At 39.6% G+C, this 18,068-nt stretch overlaps 2 protein-coding genes across 8 annotated transcripts in view; one reads left to right on the top strand and one right to left on the bottom strand.

The window, feature by feature from the left end:
* Nucleotides 1–5,505, bottom strand: part of foxp3a (forkhead box P3a) — a 16,681-nt gene extending 11,176 nt beyond the window's left edge. The window contains exons 1-3 of one of the 7 annotated variants that reach the window (XM_072681724.1): nt 4,543–5,505; nt 4,133–4,255; nt 337–428 (exon numbers count right to left, since the gene is read on the bottom strand). The gene's annotated coding sequence lies outside the window, so the exon portion shown is untranslated. Of the gene's footprint in view, nt 1–336; nt 429–1,253; nt 1,588–4,132 lie in introns of those variants that run through there. The other 6 variants (XM_072681725.1, XM_072681727.1, XM_072681728.1 and 3 more) reach the window with 6 other exon arrangements.
* On the top strand, nt 4,938–18,050 carry LOC140557357 (uncharacterized). The gene is made up of 4 exons (XM_072681721.1): nt 4,938–6,061; nt 8,613–8,653; nt 9,975–10,063; nt 14,858–18,050. Exons 1-4 carry the CDS (start codon nt 5,217–5,219, stop codon nt 16,196–16,198), a joined length of 2,316 nt encoding a protein of 771 aa, XP_072537822.1. The 5' UTR covers nt 4,938–5,216; the 3' UTR covers nt 16,199–18,050.
* Nucleotides 18,051–18,068: the final 18 nt, after the last annotated feature.

Genomic DNA, 18,068 nt, shown 5'->3' with positions numbered 1-18,068 from the left:
CATATTAAAATAGTACTTTTCTCCACACACACTTTGAAAAATAAAGGTGCTTCAAGCAGTTCTTTGAGTCGAAAGCCTCTCATGTGAGTCTATTACTAATATAGTTCTTCTATGGCATTGCTCAAAGAAGCATCTGAAGCACCTCTACTTTTAAGAGCGCAGAAAGACAGCTCTTCGACTAAAGCGGTTTCGGCTGACAGCACGTACGTTTTCAGAACTGGTAACTTACCCTCTGCCCGTCACCTAAGTGCTCTTAACCCACAGCTTGGGTCTACCAAGCATAGTGATGAAAATACTTTTACAATGTTAAGTTTGTTGAAAAAGTATGTCAGTTACCTCCTACTCTCTTTTTGTCTGTCCCTCTGTCTCTCTTTCCCACTCAGTTTCTTTCTCGTTGTGGTTACAGTCTCTCCGCTGTAAGGGAAAACCTTTCATGCAGGAAGGAAAACCATAGGTTGAGTGCTCCAGCAAGTGTGTTAGGAGAAAACCAAAATGTGCACTGTGACCTCATTTGTAATTAAGAGTGTAATTGAGGAAATACAATACAACACAATTCAGAGCAATGCAGTACAGTGCAATCTTATTCATTCAATATGGGAGATATTCATGAAAATCATTAATGAAACATCATCATCATCATTTCAAGTACATTTTACAGCTTTATTTCAACCATGTACAAACTGATATCCATTGGACTTTAACCTCTTAAATCCCAGGGTTGTTATTCGGCTATTAAGACTTTTTTTCCGTTTTTTTTGCTACTAATTTTTTTGGAATGTACAAAAAAAGTAACGTGTAAGTTGTGGTAATGAGAGCGAAATGGCTGCCCTTTAATTTAACTATTTGCAGTCTATGTACAGGCTCTTGTCATTTAAGGGGTTAATTTATGTATCCGGTTGGTTTTAGTTCTAGAGCAGTAACACTACAATGCCAAATGTGATGTAATAGTGTCTGAATAATCTTTCCTCCTTCCATCTATTTACCTCTAGATCATTCCAGAGTCTATTTCAGATCAAATTAGCTGAATACGTATGAATGTATCTCCAAATATTCCCTAATATATATCCCAAGTTTCTCTTTATGGAGGTATGTCCAATCTTTTTTTATGGAGATGTCACTGATAAGAGCAAGGACAAATCAAGTCATATATTTCATGAAATATAAAAGAAGTACAGAAAGAAAATAATATATTTTTGCATGAGTCAGTTGCTATAAAGAATCCTATAATAGAATAGATATAATAGAAGACTTACCTTGCTCTGCAATTAAACATGTGGTTAAGGTGAAGGACTGGTCGGAAACGATTTGTTGAATACGTACTGATGGTTAGGTCAAAGCTCTTTATAAGTTCGCGGGTGACATTTAAAAGGAAATCAGTGTGTGTGCGTGTATGTGTGTGTGTGTGTGTTGCTTTAATATTTTGTGTAGGCATGTACAGAACTACATTTCACAGAACTTGCATCCTGTACATTTTTTTTTGCAGAGAGAGAACTTTAAAACCACATAATTAGAACACAATTTTCTTTTTATATTACATTTTCTGCTTTAGGTTTTAAAGTTTGTAGCAATATTGCCCAATTTACTGCTGACAAATTATGCCACATACTTTATGTACATTGGCCTTGCTACATTGGATTTATTGGATTTGCTATTGATATTGAACATTTGAAAAGTTACTGCTGCTAAATTCAGTCCATCTGACTTTGACTGAAAGAACATTCAGTATTTTCTTTAATGTCTTAATGGACAACATTAAAGACCGTGTGACTTTACTTGGCACACCTCTAAAACCTATTTTTTTTAAGTATGATTTATTTAATTGATACGATTAACACAATAATGCAAGTCCCTTAGCCAAAAATGGGGAAGGCCATTCTGGAACATTTCGGAAAACAAGCACACGCAAAAAATAACCTGTTACGCGTTTGGAAAGTCCATTTACGGGGTACGTGACGTGATTCTATGGGCGTTACAATAATGGGGGGAGAATAAGCCCATGTTCATCTGTACATAGCATGTCTGATTAGTTCAGTAATGCAGGAAAAAACAGGTTCATCCTGTTGTTGGTCTCTAAGTGCAGACCGACAAACTAACAGTTCTAAAGGGCTCATCTTCTAATCGTTTTTTTAACCTCACGCATTGGAATATGCTTCAGTTCTCTCTGATACTAATCTTGAAGAAAAATGTGTTGTCTGCAATTAATTATATGAAGTCACTCTCGTTATCATTAAACAGTCACTCTTAGTATTGTTAAATACTCACTCATTGATATTAAATATGCTTGACATACTTTTTTTCTAATTCATCAGACATGTATAAATGTACAGGAGAATTTAATGGCAAAAGTACCGGTACACATGAAGAGCTTCAGTAAAACGTGATTAAGGAGCTTTAGTAACATTTGATAAAACGGCATCAATAAAATTCAATGAAGGTGCTTCAGTAACAATTAGATTAGGGGGCTTCAGTAATATTTTAAAAATCGGCTTTGGTAATATTTGATAAATGGCTTTAGTAATACTAGACGAAGGGGCTTTTTGAAAAAAATTGAACTTTGATAAAACTATGCAGACTTTAGTAACTAGACGTTATTCCTTTTTGAACATGTTTAATATGTCTATTTTAGTTTAACAGCCCTAACTGACCACACATCTGCATGTTTTAATGTATTATATTATTGTCTAACTGAAAAAAGCATGTATATACATTTTACTCCAATACTGTAGTGTAAAATATAGGTACATTTAAAAAGCTGCCCATTGTGTCTAATTACAGTTGTATATAGTAATTTCATTCCACTTGTCACCACCACATTAAATTACTTTTCCAGACTGAGCTTTCCACAGCTGTGTTAAGTTATCAATAGAAAATGAAGGATGAGTAATTATGTTTAGAAGCTCTGAATAATGCAGAATAATTACAGTCTGTATTCTGATTCTTTCTTTTTATGTTATTTTTCAATTAAGAACATCTAATACAGCAAATCTTCTGTATTTTCTATTTGCTTCATATTTATCAAAGTATCATATCAAAGTATATTTTCATAGGTTTCCCAAAAAGACCTATGAAATAGCGTTGACAGTAAGAACTTCTGAGCTATTATTAAAAGCACATATCAGTCTAAATCCTTTGACAGAAAGTCTTTTAAATAGATGGAGGGGTTCATATTTTAAGGTAATGAATGCTGACATTCTAACAAGATGATAAAATGTGTGGGAATTTTATTTCTCCCTAAATAAAACATTTTGCAAAGAAAAATGGCAACATCCTAAACTAGATCTAGATCTAACTGTTTAGGTACTTACAAACTGACTAAATAAGCAAGCATGTTTATTAACCTAGGGCCTGGCTTCTATTACCAAAGAACACCCCCACCGTTTTGTACAGAAGTCCCTGTAGTTAGTAAATAATGTGCCTTAGTGTGTAATAGGCCTTTCTGCAAATGCTTTAAGGGCTTAAAGCATTTAAATGTATTTATTTATTTAACTACATATAAAGTAGACTCATTACAAGTTTAGTTTTTATCTGATGAAAACGAGAACATATATGTCATTTCTAGTCAAATTAAGATCATGTGCAATCATGGTATCTGTTAGGCTGTATAAAATGTTGCAAACTCTACAGACTAATTTCTCAAGCCAAGATCATCTTAACAGATAGCGAGGATGTGCAGTGTGCTTGTCCAATTAAGAAATCCTCTTTGTGCTAAGATGCTTTTGGGAAACCCAGCCCTGTTCATTAAAACATAAACCTTACTAACGAGCTGGCACAAAGATAGGGGTGATTCTGGCATGGTGTGAATTCAATAATAAGCCATCTGGAAACTGGTGAGCGTTTTTATTTCACTCAGCATATATTTGATCATAATATGACAGCGGCTGACAGCTAACCACCTGCTATTTTAAGAAACACTACATGAATAATAAGCCTGTACACACTGTGTGTGTTATGACAATACAGGGCAGGGTTGTATGCAGCCTGTGTAAGGAGCACAATTATTCATCGCTGGGAGGAAACACCCAAAGTGGCAGTAATTAGATTACATATATTATAATATGCCCTGGTCTACTGTTTGCATATTATATTATAATGAGAAAACCCAATAACTTTCAGATTTCATTTGCAACTTCACCTCAGCAGGACTGTTGCAGTGAGGGCCGCGAGCCAGAGAACTCCGTCCCTATGGAAACCTGTCAGGGCTGCATCCTCCGTGTTTAGTCTGAGGGGAGAGCAGGGCCTCATCCTGAGAAACCTGCTGAACAGTTTAAAAGATGTTAAAAACTGGAGCTAAATGGCGACCAAGCTAAAAGAGAAAGCATGGGAAGTTGTTAAATCGCCTGCAAGAGATAGCTATTACTAAACCCAGGCAGGTAGGCTGTAACAGCAGCCACATATCTACTACAAGCTAGCTAACGTTACTCGATCTGACGTTGCTGCTGGACTTCAGCCGTTAGTCTGAGATGATACTCTTCACAATGAGCAAAAACACATCGAGCTAAATCTTCAACAAAACTTTCAATTATCTAATTATTCTTATTATACCTTGTTTATTATAACTGTTTCTTCCTAAGACCATCTTTTAAAGCAGTTTTCTTGGTAGCTAGCTAGCTAACTGTGCTGTGTTCAGAACAGTCCCTCTACATTCACACATGCTAGCTAGCTAAATACTTTACTATGCAGTACTACTACTGTTATTATTATTTATTATTTATTAATTATTATTATTAATAATAATAATAATAATAATAATAATAATAATAATAATGTAATAACCTAGCTTCTTGCTAAATGACCAGGATTTCTGCTCCTGACAGGAACACACACTCGTGCTTGTTTAAGTGGATCAGGGAGGCGTGGTCAGTGTGGAGCGGACCAACTCTGGTACTGAGGAAGGGGGGGCACGGGGGGTCTTTACTACCACAAATACTTCAGCTCGATTTTGACCCCTGGACAACGATGTACTTCAGAAGCACGCAGCGTCCTGCTAAATTTAGCCACATTCTTGTCGTTTCGCCCTGATCCCTAGACCGCTGTTCTCATGTAAGGCTGCTGTGTTCAGACGCCCCCCTCAGTTCGCTCTGCAGCGAGCGCTTGGCCGAAGCACTGACGGCTCAATCTGGCGCTGCTATGCCGGACGGCTGCTTCTGAGAGAGGGGGCCTCGGCGGCTGATAGTGGGGAAACGGGCTGAGAGCGGGAGTGGGACAGCGGAGGCACAATGGCGCAGGAGAACAAGTTCTTGACCATCCCCGCACAGGGGGGCCTTTTCGTGCCGGTGAGAAAGGAGCGAAGCGCGGAGATGGACGACGACGACGAGGACGACAACGGCGACGAGGAAGAGGAGGACGTGCGCCTGATTCCGCGCTGCTCGCCCGTGCCCAGGAAGCGCGGCCACTCGCTGGCCGACGAGACGGCCGAGTACATGCGCATCCGCCTCGCGCTGCCCAGGCGCCGCGTGTCCTTCGCGGACGCGTCCGGCGGTGAGCTTGTGGACGTGCGGCAGTTCGTGCCCTTCGACTCGGACGAGGAGGAGGAGGACTCGCGCTGGGAGGAGGAGGAGGCTAAGTACCGGAAAGCCTACCGCCAGCCCAACTATCGCGTGCGCCCAGACTTCCAGTCGCTGTCCAGCGGCGACTTGGAGCACGCCGTGCGCGCCCGCAAGGTGGAGGTGGAAGGCGTGCAGGAAGTGTCGGACGAGCCGCTGTCCTTTGACGTCCTCATTCGTGTGCTTAACGTCTCCTTCCACAAGTCCGTGTACGTGCGCTCCACCATGGACGGCTGGATCACATACTTCGACTACCCGGCCGAGTACGTACACGGCCCCGGCGACGGCGATACGGACAGCTTCTGCGTCAGGCTCTCCTTCGCCGAGCCCTATCTGTTCGACGGCGCACGGATCGACTTCGTCGTGCGCTACGAGACGGCCGACGGGGAGTTCTGGGCGAATAACATGGGCAGGAATTACTCGGTAACCCTGCAGGTGTCTTACGAGGAGGAAACAGGTCAAGCCAGCAAGGTGGAAGAAGCTGAGCTTAGAGGCATCCTGAAGCCTCCTAGGTATAGGTAGGTGCAGTGGACCAGTGCAGGGTGGCATGTTGACCTCTAACGCAGTGGTCCACAGTCCTGGTCGTAGAGTACCCCTTTTCACACCCACCTATCCTCAGTAAGAGCTTGTTAATCAGCTGATTATTCACACAGATGTGTAGGAGCAGAGAAAACACAATGTAGGACAGGGCTCAAGGGCCGTGCTGGGATTCTGCACTGTAACATTGTACACTGGCCTCTAGAGAATTGAGTACTTTTAAGATTAAGATTAAGATTATCCTAATTTAGCATCCTCATTTAACCCCTTAAACCCCTGTGTGTAGGCCTACACTTTGATTCTTCACTCTCATAACCACTTTACTGCCACAATTAGCAGTTTCACAACCCCTACAACAGAACCCTGTGGGACTCCACCAACCCTAAACAGTTATATAATAACCATATTAATTTTTTGCATTAGGACTATTCATTGAATAATTCTCCTAGGGCTTTATGGACTAATCCATTCGTGGCAGTAAACACATTCACACTCACACTTGTGATTATGTGCAGTGAGCACCCACACTCAAGGTGGTAAGCAGCCTCCTCAGCGCTTAGGGAGCAATTGGTGGTGAAGGTGCCTTGCTCAAGGTCACCACAACCATGCTGGTCCAGGGGATCAAATGGTCATAAGCCTCCTTCTCTCACCATTAGGTCACTGCTACCCCACAATGAATTGGGCAAAAAAGACTTTTTGGAGTCTGTACATCTTACAGACATCAACAGAACATATTACAGTTATTGGTGCCCTGCCAAAGTGACAGGTATCATCATGCATCCCTAGTCATTGATATAATCTGGAAATAATGTAAACATTTGAATCAAGAAACGTCTAGGCATTACCTTCATCCATTAAAGGCAAAGTCAAGCTTAATGAAGCACTTGTCTCACACATCATCAGACACTTTGCCTCCATGGCCACAGTAGTAGAGCATCTTGTGCACGGTGTAAGTCAAGCAGACTGCAGCGCTGCGCATAACCAGGTCCCCGCAAAATGTGGACTACACTTCAGGAGTTTTTTTGTGGGTTCTCAGTCACCTTAGCAATGTGTGATGCCTTCAAGCGATTCCTGTGCATAATGAGCTTGCTCTCACATTGTCTGAGGATTGGGGAGCTCTTTGGACTGTAGCGTGTGGGGTGCACTCGCTCACATACACAATATTCAGATTGACACACAACAACACGCACCCCTGAGAATGGCTGCTATTCCAGAGGGCATGAGGGGGTTGAAAATAGGACAAGGGAGGTGTCGCTTTCAGCCCTGGCGTTTGCAGCTCTTACACTTGACCTTTTTGTAGGGGTTGCTGGGTAGAGATCGGAAATTACTGCAGGCGAACAGGAGTATGCGGTACCTTCTTCACATCTTCAGACATTGCCTGTTTTAGTAGTTCGCTTGGTTCCTTCGACCTTTTCCCAAATGTCAGATGAAATTGGTCCTTTACTCCAAAGCAGCTGAGGAAACAGAATGTTGTAATGTTGTAATGTCAGATGTTTGCACCACAGCTATTACTCAATAGTAGAAATGTGAGTCTTAATCCAGTGCGTCTTTATGCACTTTTGGTTGCTTAGTGGGCTGTGAATAGAAAGAAGCTTTACACTTTTATATGTGTTTTTCACTCATATATCTTTTTACAAAAAGTATTCTCATATGGCATCGCTCAATGAACCCTTTCTAGCCCTCAATATTTTTAAGAGTATATATGCAGTAGGTCCTAATTGATTTGGAAGTTTTGTCACTGATACTGATTTCAAGCAGCTAAAACATCTGGTAACCGATTATAGCAATAATACATGCTAATAATAATATACATGCAAAAAAAAAAAAAAACTCACAGTAGGTTTAGTGAAACAGTACTTACAGACAGATTTGCAAAATGTTCCAAACAGCCTGGCTCTAATATGGAGATGTTTAACCACCATCCGGATATAAACATGAGCCTGCACGTAAACTGCAAAGTGTCAGATCACTGAGCCCCAGCCAGCACTTTCCGAGAGATGTCCCAATACCGTTTTTTGATATGTGGCAATAAATGGAGTGGACGGCACATGCCATCAGGTGATTTTTCATATCTCTTTGGTACATCTTGTGACAGGTCTGAGGCGCAGAGCACACATTTGAGTAACAGCCTTCAGGGCCTCCTGTCCAATAAAGAGGCTGGAAAGAAGATGCATCTTGGAGCCACGTAAAGATGTTACTATGGAGACAAATGTCACAGGGGTCCTAGGTTCTTTCCACTCCTTTTGTGAAGCACAAACATGTCTCCTCAACACGTCTTTTAGTCGTTCGCACTGAATTCTCTAACTGATTCCTGCTCTCTTCACTGCTGGCCTACCATAGCATGTTCTCATTCTCATTCACAGCAACTATGCTGTTTTTGGTAAAGCTCTACATTTCCAAATCAAATGAATCATATTGTTTAAGCAGACAGTTTTAAAGAACTGCATTTGTTCTCTAAACATGCTGAAGTAGGTCAATCATGTCATCAGCACATTGGCTGCTCATACTAAAGCTCTGTTGTTTACCTTCCAGAATGGAGGACGAGAACGAACTCTTTCAGTACAAGGATGAAGGTATGAAAATAGCAAAACGTATAGGCACATAGAGGACAGTAGTGCTGGGCAATGTATCATATAGACCAGCAAGCCAGTATTGGCATTGGACAACAGTTGGGTTGTAGTGTTAGCAGTATCGGTAGATAATGAAAAGTGTTAAGCCTGTTATTATGTAGATGCTTTATATTTGTTTTCTTTAGAGTTGTTTGTTTCTTTAGAGTTTTTTTTACTTTTTTAAAAATCTATTTTTTTAGTACTGTGTAAGATTCTATTTGGTCCAATATTAACCCCTTATGCTATGTGACTTTTATTACACACTAAAAATGACTAATCAGTATCTACATGCACAGCAATGCGAACTGGCTGAGTTGTTCTCAAATTATAGCAGTGGGGAAAAAAGCCAGGAACCACCAGTGGTTCTGCAGAGTTTAAGAGGTTAAAATTTGACATTCTTTCAGCATAAAGTAGCAGTACTTAGGATGAATGGGCTCATTAACTGAATTAGAAAATAACCTGCAAAGGATTGGGCAGCTTTTTTTTTGCTTTTTTTTTACAATTTTAGAGCAAGGAAAAATAAAAGGAATAAACAAATAAACATTTTCCAATGTCTCAGACCTTAGTTGGTCTGTTGGTGCGTCCCAACATTTAGCAGCCATTGGCTGCTCTAAGCTGCCCTTTCTTAAAGAAACATCCAAACTAGCTTGACACAGTTCGGAAAGAAGATGTGTTGACAGAAGAAGTTAAAATAGACATTTTTGGCAACAATGAGGTACTGTTTGTTTGGAGAAAAAATGGTGAGCATTTGTTTCCAACTGTTTACAACAGAAATGGATCAATCATGCTTTGGGCTTGTGTTGCAGCCAGTGGCACAGGGAACATTTCACTGGTAGAGGGAAGAATGGATACAGTTAAATACAAGCAAATTCTGCAAGCAAACATCAATAAATTAAATTCCAGCTATTTACATTAAATGTGGCAAAAATGTGTCTTTTCTAACTTTATCTTACACTTAATTAGCTAATCAAAATACCATTGAATCAAGGGGTGCTTAAACTCTTGACAGTATTATCTGATACTGTGATATTGTCATGTATGTGGAGGACAATGTTGTTATATTTAATTTTACTACCCAGCACTACTCAGCATGTTCTTTACTCTATCCAGAGTGATACAGAATAAGTTAAAAGCAAATGGCAGGCATCACGATTAAGCAGGCTGTTTTTCATCATGCTCTGTGGTTTATTTCCAGCTCACTTTGAAGTATCAAGTCGTTTAGATCCAGATCACGCTTGATTTAATTTTATGATTCAGCATCAGATCATGCTTGATTACATTGTAGGAGATGTGGACACTACAGAGGAAGAGGCAGCTGTGGCGGTTCCCTGTGTTGCATGTCCGCTCGTCATTGAACCTGAGATCGACATTGAGGTTAGTGCTGTCTGCTTTGGGACACTAACACCAGGATGAATGAAGTTTAAGTTTTATTTGCACTGTACAGGAGATTCTAATAAGGGAATTGTAAAAATTATGGGAAATTGAATTTATTCATCTAAAGCATTATATAATGGAAACCAGGTATTAAATCCAAAGAAAGGTGTAAGCAAAGCAGTAATTATTAGATATGTAAAAAAATCTATGCTTAATAAATAATCTGCTACAAATATGAATATAATATATAATATCGTATGTGTGTAATTTTGTTAGACTTATTCATTTATTTAATTTATTTGTATTTGCAATTGTAAACCCCTATATAGCCAAATACTAATTTAGGTGGAAAAACTCAGTTTGGTAACTGGGAATTATAGAAAATAAAAGATATTATGTGACCATTAGACATAGGTTGAAACGCCATAATCTGAACAAAAGTTAATATTTTGCTTTATTTTAAGATCATTTCTCATTTTTGCTTCGTCTGCAGCTTAATGCATATTTATTTATTTTTATGTTATTTTCTTTACTTGCTTGTTTATTTATTAGGGATGCACTGATATGGGAATTGTACGGCTGCAGATATCTGGGGCTGATGCAGAATATTGATACATAATTATCAAGTATGAAAAATGAGACTGGTTGAACAGAGAATTGTAACATTTATTTGTACTGATGCAATAAAATAAATAAAGTTCAGATATTTTAGCATAACAGCTCAGTGTCACCTAAACATTCTGCTCTTCCAAGTACAATAAACAAGTCATCAAAGATCAGTTTGAAACATGGACTAAATCTAAACTGATCAATCTGTCAACATTAAAACCAACTAGATACTATTTTGTAGGTCCCCCTCATGATGCCAAAACAGCACGTCAAGGCATGGACTCTCTGAAGGTGTTTTGTGGTATCTGGCAGCAAGGTGTTAATGTAGCCCTGATAGTTGGGTGGTGGGGTCTCCATGGGTCAAGGCCATTGCTGAGCCTTGGGTGTCCATGGCCCTCTCTCAGTTTAACCTGATGTCCATCCTTGGAGCACTTTTGGTAGGTACTATCTAACCACTGCATACCGGGAACCTTAAAGGACCTGCTGCATTGAAGAAATCACCACAAATTGGCTGTTGTTAAAGTTACTCTGCATCTTCTGTAGGCCCATTGTTCATGCTTCCAACACATCACCTTCAAGAACTAACTGTTCACTTGCTGCCTAATGTGTATATCCCACCTCTGACAGATGCCATTGTTGTCAGTGGTTTTGATGTTATGGCTATATATATTAAGAATTGGTCTGGCAATTCTGATATTATCATGCATCCCATTTTCGATCTACCTATCAATCTAAGTGATAGACTCCAAGTGCTGAGGTTAATTTACATTAGTTTATTTCTGTGTTCTGTGGTAGTTCTGTGCTCTATTCTTTCTAGCATTAGTGGACATATTGACCTTTCTTAATTCATTATTGTTAGAAATGGTTCATGTCTTTTAGAATAGCGACAGCTGCAAGTCTTTTAATATCTACCCCAGCCGTGGGCAAATCCAGGAAGCCTTCAACTTGAACTTCAACCTACTGTTTGTGCATTTAATACTAACCTGATCACAATAAAGACTTATTTGACCACACAGCACTTCGAATTTACTCACTAAAATGACCACTGACATTTTGCCTGAGGCAAGATCACTTGAGTTATAAACAATTGTCAGCGGTTACTGAATCTGGAAACTTTGACAGGTTTCAGTGATTAATTTGATGGTAATAGTTTTTACTATGCGCATGAATGTGACATGACTTGGACAGTGTCTACTGTATTTATCCCTGACTTGATCTTTCCAATATCTTCACATGCTTTGGCTTTTTTGGCTTACTGCACCCAGCCAACCTTCATATCGTGTTGTATTTCTTCGTTAATGTAATTATAAGTAATTTGTTTTGCTTTTCCACCTGGACAGCTCATTGAAGCTTCAGCAAGAACTTAGGTAATGTGCACGCTGCACGCTAACCCTTCACCCCGCTATTGGCATCCTTTTTTTTGTTGTTTGTTCTTAATTATATTTTTTGTAACATGCATCTTGTATAATGTCTTGTACAGTGTATATTGTCTTTCCATGCATCGACTTACCAAAAGAAAAATATTCAGACCTTTCTCAGTTGTAATGTTTATATAACATTGTTTAGTGAGGAAAAAATGCAGGGGTTCAGCCTAGAGACAACGAGCTAAGATGACTTTTTGGATGTTTCCATTGACTTTTTAAGCATCCTACATGAGAAACACGCTGCACTTTAAAAAGCAAGAACATTTTGTACTGAATACGAGGCGGTTCTCGTGACAAACTTGTCAGTGGGGGAAAAAACCTTTGCCTCAGTTAGCTTATGTCTTCATTTGTCTTTCTTCATTTTGTTTATTGGTTCTTTGCAATTACATTTTCATCAGTCACATAGCATGCTGTATCAAACGATCCAACATCGTTGTGGTTTAGTATTCTTGTGTAAGTAATTTATCAATCTTAGTCACCAAAAGCTGCTTCTGTAGCCCTCTGCATGCACTGATACCCAGGCCCAACGCCTTCTTCTACGAGTGCCAAGGTTCCTGTGATAACACATCAGAGTGTGTTCTATCTGCTGATAAGTGAACTAGTCGTGTATATGACCAGTTTGAGGGTCCACTGAATTGCAATATGGTACTGTACGTGTTTTAATAAGCGGATCAGTTCACTAAGATCACTTTAACACTCTAGTAAGAGCCCAAAAATAGGCACAGTGTTCTGCACTTGTCACTAATATTTCTAACTAGAATTAGTTTAATGTTGCTCATGTTATTTTTTGGCTAATTTGCACCTATACTTGTAGCTATGTAGTCAATACCAATACAAGTATTATTATTGGTGTACAGATAATCTGTGGTGTTTTATCCAAGATCACTGATAAAACACCATCATGGACAATATGGAATAATGATACTTGGTTAATTGGTGCTTGTGAATAACCCATAACAGGTACTGTATCCACATCATATCTAGGCTTTTTTGTACACATTCTGTTCCCACACATTCACTGATCTTGTACCTTCACTAATTTGCCATTTTATCAAGTTTGCATACAGTATACAGTGCTGTGCAAATGTGTTTTATGCAGCCCCATCTCAGCAGTGCAACTTCCCTGTAAAAACACAATATAATATTAGATTAAGTGCAAAGAACATAAAGATGAATAGAATTAGAGCATCACAGGTTTGGTAGCTGGCTGGCTTGGCTGCTGTATAGACTTATTAAATTCCAGCAGCAGCTCACTTGATTTACTTTATTAATGCACAGATTAGCCAGACTATGTCTTAGATGACATTTGTTGTATTTATATTTACTCATTTTATTTTCCAGTTAATTTTTTTGCACAGTGCTGTTGGTGTGCTTTGTAGGTATTCTATTACTGACTGTAACTCTGTAGCTCTGAATGTGCACAATTCTTCAGTCACCCTGTATCGTGACCACAGCAGACCATATCATGATTAGCTAATAGCAAGATATGCATCTAAAGACAGGTTGTGTTCAAAGAAGTAAATATGTTTGGTTTTTTGTGCTAAACCTTAATGCCTTATTTTATATTATATATGTATGTTTCAAATCATGTATATATATTTATGTTATAAGTCATTTATAAGTCATTTATGTTAAAATAAGCTTTAGAATTTAATGATCAGTTATTATACCAATGTTAAGTATGTCTTGTCAGCTGTAAATTACTACCACACTCTACAAACCTAGTACTAACCCTGAATATCTATGGATTCCTCTAAAAAGACTTCCAACTTGCAATTTCCACTCTCTGAAATGAAATGTCATTAGGAAATGGCAGTTAACAGGAACTGTTAAAAAATCTGGAAGACCAACAAAAATCGCAGAACTGTTCATATGCTAGCAGGAAAAACAAAGCAACCCCTTATATGACAGCAAGATCTGCTAGAAGATCATCAAATACCTCAAATACTGCTTAATACACAAGTTACCTGTGACTTCATTACACATGCCAGTGTCTGTAAAACAACCTCTAGGAGCATTTCAGAAGCAAGAGCTGTAAACAGATCAAATAAACCTTAAGATAAAGATTTTGCCACGATACAATAATCAACCACATTTAGAAGACTTGTAGAAAAGAATCCCTTGCCAACTGTTGGTGGAAGTGTGGGGCTGGAGATCTGGTACTCTAGAGTTGTGTGGTAGCCAGTGGCACATGAAACACTGATCGATGGAAGAATCCATAAATATCATCACATTCTGGAAGCGGTTACAAAAGTCACAGTTAAGAAACTGAAGCTGAAAAGATGCTGTTTTTATGATCCAAAACAACTATCCAAGAAACACAAGCCATTCCCTTGAAGAGGGGTGAGAATTGTTAAAAACAAGAAGTTAATCAAATGTAAAGTAACTGTGCATTGATATTTGCAGAGAACTATTATTGGAGAGAAATATAAACTTTGGATTGCCACATGGTTGGTGGGCTATTTCCAACCTTGAACCAGTCAGAAATAATAGAAAGTGAGATACTAATGCAGGATCAGATTGATGAAATGGAAATATTGCAGAGACTTATACACTACAACACAAGTGCAACAGTCACTAACATGGCCATAGCATTTTGTTGTCACAGACATTTGACAAACAGTAAACAAGCAATATCTAATAAAGGTGCTATGATTGTTCCTTTTCACTGTTGAATAGGGTAGAGGGCTGTTGATAAATTATCTATGGTTAGTAGTTGTATAGCCTTTAAACCTCTTAACACTTATCTTCTTGATTTTAGGTTTCCGAGGCTTTGTCTATATCTCCCCCTAATACCAGCAGAGACACCACTCCAGCAGAATGCACTCTGCCAAGTATCGAAGATTCCTCTGATAAACAACCTTTACAGGAGTCACCTGCAATTCCACTACAAACAGATCATCCAGGAACCACTGGTCAAGCCACCGAGTCACTGTCGCTGACTGTGTCTATTCAGCAACCTGAAGAGGCACAGCTTGAAGTCCCAGATAATGACCAGTTACCTCATTCTGAAAGACCCCAGGTTAGGGTCACAGTGGTATCTGAGGATGACATTGAGGGTTCTGCCGAACCCAACAAATCCTTTTCCCCAAATCAAGATGACTCCCAGTTGGACATTTCAGCCCAAGTGCCTTTTGACTTAGACATAACCCCATCAGCCATTTATCCATGCATCCCACGTGTAGAGGAACACAAGTCAGAGGAATTGAAAGAGGAGGGAGAAGCTGAAGAAGAAATTAAATCAGAAACAGTTGAAAGTGAGACACCAAGGCAGAGTCAGACAATTTATCAAGTCGATGAAACTGAAAGTTCTTTGCAAGTACAGCATGAGACGGTATGGACATGTTCCTTTAGTAACATGGGCATTGGCAGTGCAAGCCAAGATGAAGGAGATCACAGTTATCGCATATTTCAAGATGCCAAGCCACCTGGCTCAGAGAGTTTGTTAGTGAAGGAACCTGAAATGCAGACAGCAGAATATGATGGCAAAAGTGAGACCAGCAGGGATAAAGGGGCAGGGCTTAGGGTAGAGAAAACCCAGACAGGTGAGAAGGATGTACCAGACATCACAGCCACCCACCTGGGGCCAACAGAAGACGACATAGTGACTCAAAGTCTACAAAGTCTTCCAACTACTTCTGACCCCAAGGTATCCGTTCATCACCAAGAAAGACCAGAACAGGGGCCAGATCTGAAAGAGTTGGAGGATGCAGACACGTCACCTGCCTCTGAGAGTGGTCCAGTCTTGACATCTGTTTGCAAAAGTGACACATCCCCAGATTTTACTGCCGGCGTCGAAGTAGTGTCACCTGAAGACAAAGACAGAGACCTTTGCTCAGTCGAGGAACCGGTAACTCACAAAGAGTTCGAATCGTTCCATGAAGATCTTTCTCCCCTTCAGACCCAAGATGGTCTGGAAAGCCAGCTTCCACTGCCCAGTGAGTCCTTAGAGGACCCTTCTGCTGAGCCTGAGGTGGCACTGGGCCAGACTCTGATCCTGTCCTTTGCTTTCCTCAGTGCTGCTATCTGCCTTGTTGTTGGGCTCCAGGATGCCAGTGTCTTCCTCGTCATGGGACTGTTCCTAGTCTCCCTCTGTTTCTGATGACCTGCGTTTATTGTAGCCATATCCTTCTCCACCTCCCCAGTGCCTTTTTTCTGAATTCCAAAAAAGATTTTTTTGCAAGCACACCTGGTTTCATGTTCAAATGTGTGGTGTCGACATAGAAGATCTAGATATATTGGGTTTTATTTATGTAGAAATAATTATTTTTGTATGCTGTGCCTATAATTTACAGTATGATTTCACTGATTAGTGAAAAATCGAAATTACTGGGTAATTGTGAAAGTAAAGAATTGGCACGTCTTCTGTCCAGCACACACTACTTAACGTCATGATTTGCAACACTTGTAAACATCTATTACAAACACATAAACATGAACTACTATTTAATAGGTAACTTGGACTGATGGTTAGAGTAAGTGGCTTTACGTGCACTTTGATATGGATTTTCAGTAGGGTGTTATTTCTGAACACTACCAGATGAGGAGCAGTGACCACTATAAGAGGAAGATGAAGTATGTTGTACTATTTTTAAAGCGGCAGTTTGGAACTGCTGTTAACTAGCTGGTTTTTGGCAGTACTATGACAGAGGCCTCCAAAGAGCTTTGATGGCCGGAGCTTAATCCTGTATGAGCACGTTCAAATACTAGTCAGTGAAATGATAAAAGTTGTAGCCGTTACACAACTTCTCTGCTGCTTAGCTTTGCTAGTACCAATTCAAATAGTGACCAGGCTCTTTCCTGATCAGAAGTTGTTCATGCTGTTGATTTATGCAAAAACGAGCACCACTGTTTACTTGTCGCAACGAATTTGTTCAAATTGGTTCTGTTGTCTTAAAATGTCTTAAGAGAACTCTTAAGAGTGCTTCCTCATGTCTCAACTCCTGGCCGTTTACATTCACTTTGATTTTAATTTCTTAGGGTTATGGTGCTTTCTGATCCGTAGCTTTGCTTTTGCATTTGATGGATGATTATTTCAGACAGTATGGATATGTTGTATGTCTGTAGGAGTAATACGTTGAGTATATTGTCTACTAGGGCTGCACAATATTGGAAAGAACTGACATTATGATATTTTGTTGTTCTGCGATATCAGTTGTGATGTTAAAAAATACAGCACTATTCACAAGATTTCGCCAGAAGTCAATAATCCAACCTGATATGTTGTGATATTAATAATGCATTCTGTGAATCAATGCTTGGAGTAAAATACTAATATGGGGCAGGTATAATCTGCCTCTGGTTGATGACATGGAAAATTTACATTGAACGTCTTGCGATGTCACTTTTGCACATGTGCACATTGCGATGACGATGCTGAAACGATATATTGTGCAGCCCTATTGTCTACAACAGTCTAGTGTACTTTCTGTAGTCCTGATTGACTAGTCTTTTCACAATGTTTGATGATGAAGTAGATAAATCTAAATGTTATCATACGCCTTTATCTGTCTCCTTGATGTCATGGCATATGTACATGTAATCGTTAGAGCCGATGTTAATCATGTTTTACCAGCTACACTTTCTCACAATGCAGAGGCTTCTTGAACGTTCATAAGACAACCAAACGGCATCTTGTAGAGCGTCTGTCAAGAGTGACCCGAGCCTCTGATATCGGCGCAAAAGGTCACGCATTGCTCTGAAGTCACAGTGTCGGCTTACAGAGCAACTAGCCGCCATTATAAACTCGGATCTGAGTTTGACAGCAGTTTCTCAGAGCAATATCTGACCTTTTGCTCATGTCTTAACGAGTGACCCAAAATGACCTCTGTTCTGAATATGTGTGTTCTATATAAAATTAATCAACCTCAGTTATCCCAAGTTTTCACAAATGCCATCAGCTGAGGTGGAGGAGGATAAAGAATACTGTCCTAAGCATTAAAAAACCTTTTGAAGCTGGTTTATTTCACATT

Source organism: Salminus brasiliensis, chromosome 6 (genome assembly GCF_030463535.1).
Source record: "Salminus brasiliensis chromosome 6, fSalBra1.hap2, whole genome shotgun sequence".
Taxonomy (NCBI): domain Eukaryota; kingdom Metazoa; phylum Chordata; class Actinopteri; order Characiformes; family Bryconidae; genus Salminus; species Salminus brasiliensis.
The sequence above is the reverse complement of the archived record's forward strand: the minus strand, read 5'-3'. Positions and strand labels throughout refer to the sequence as shown.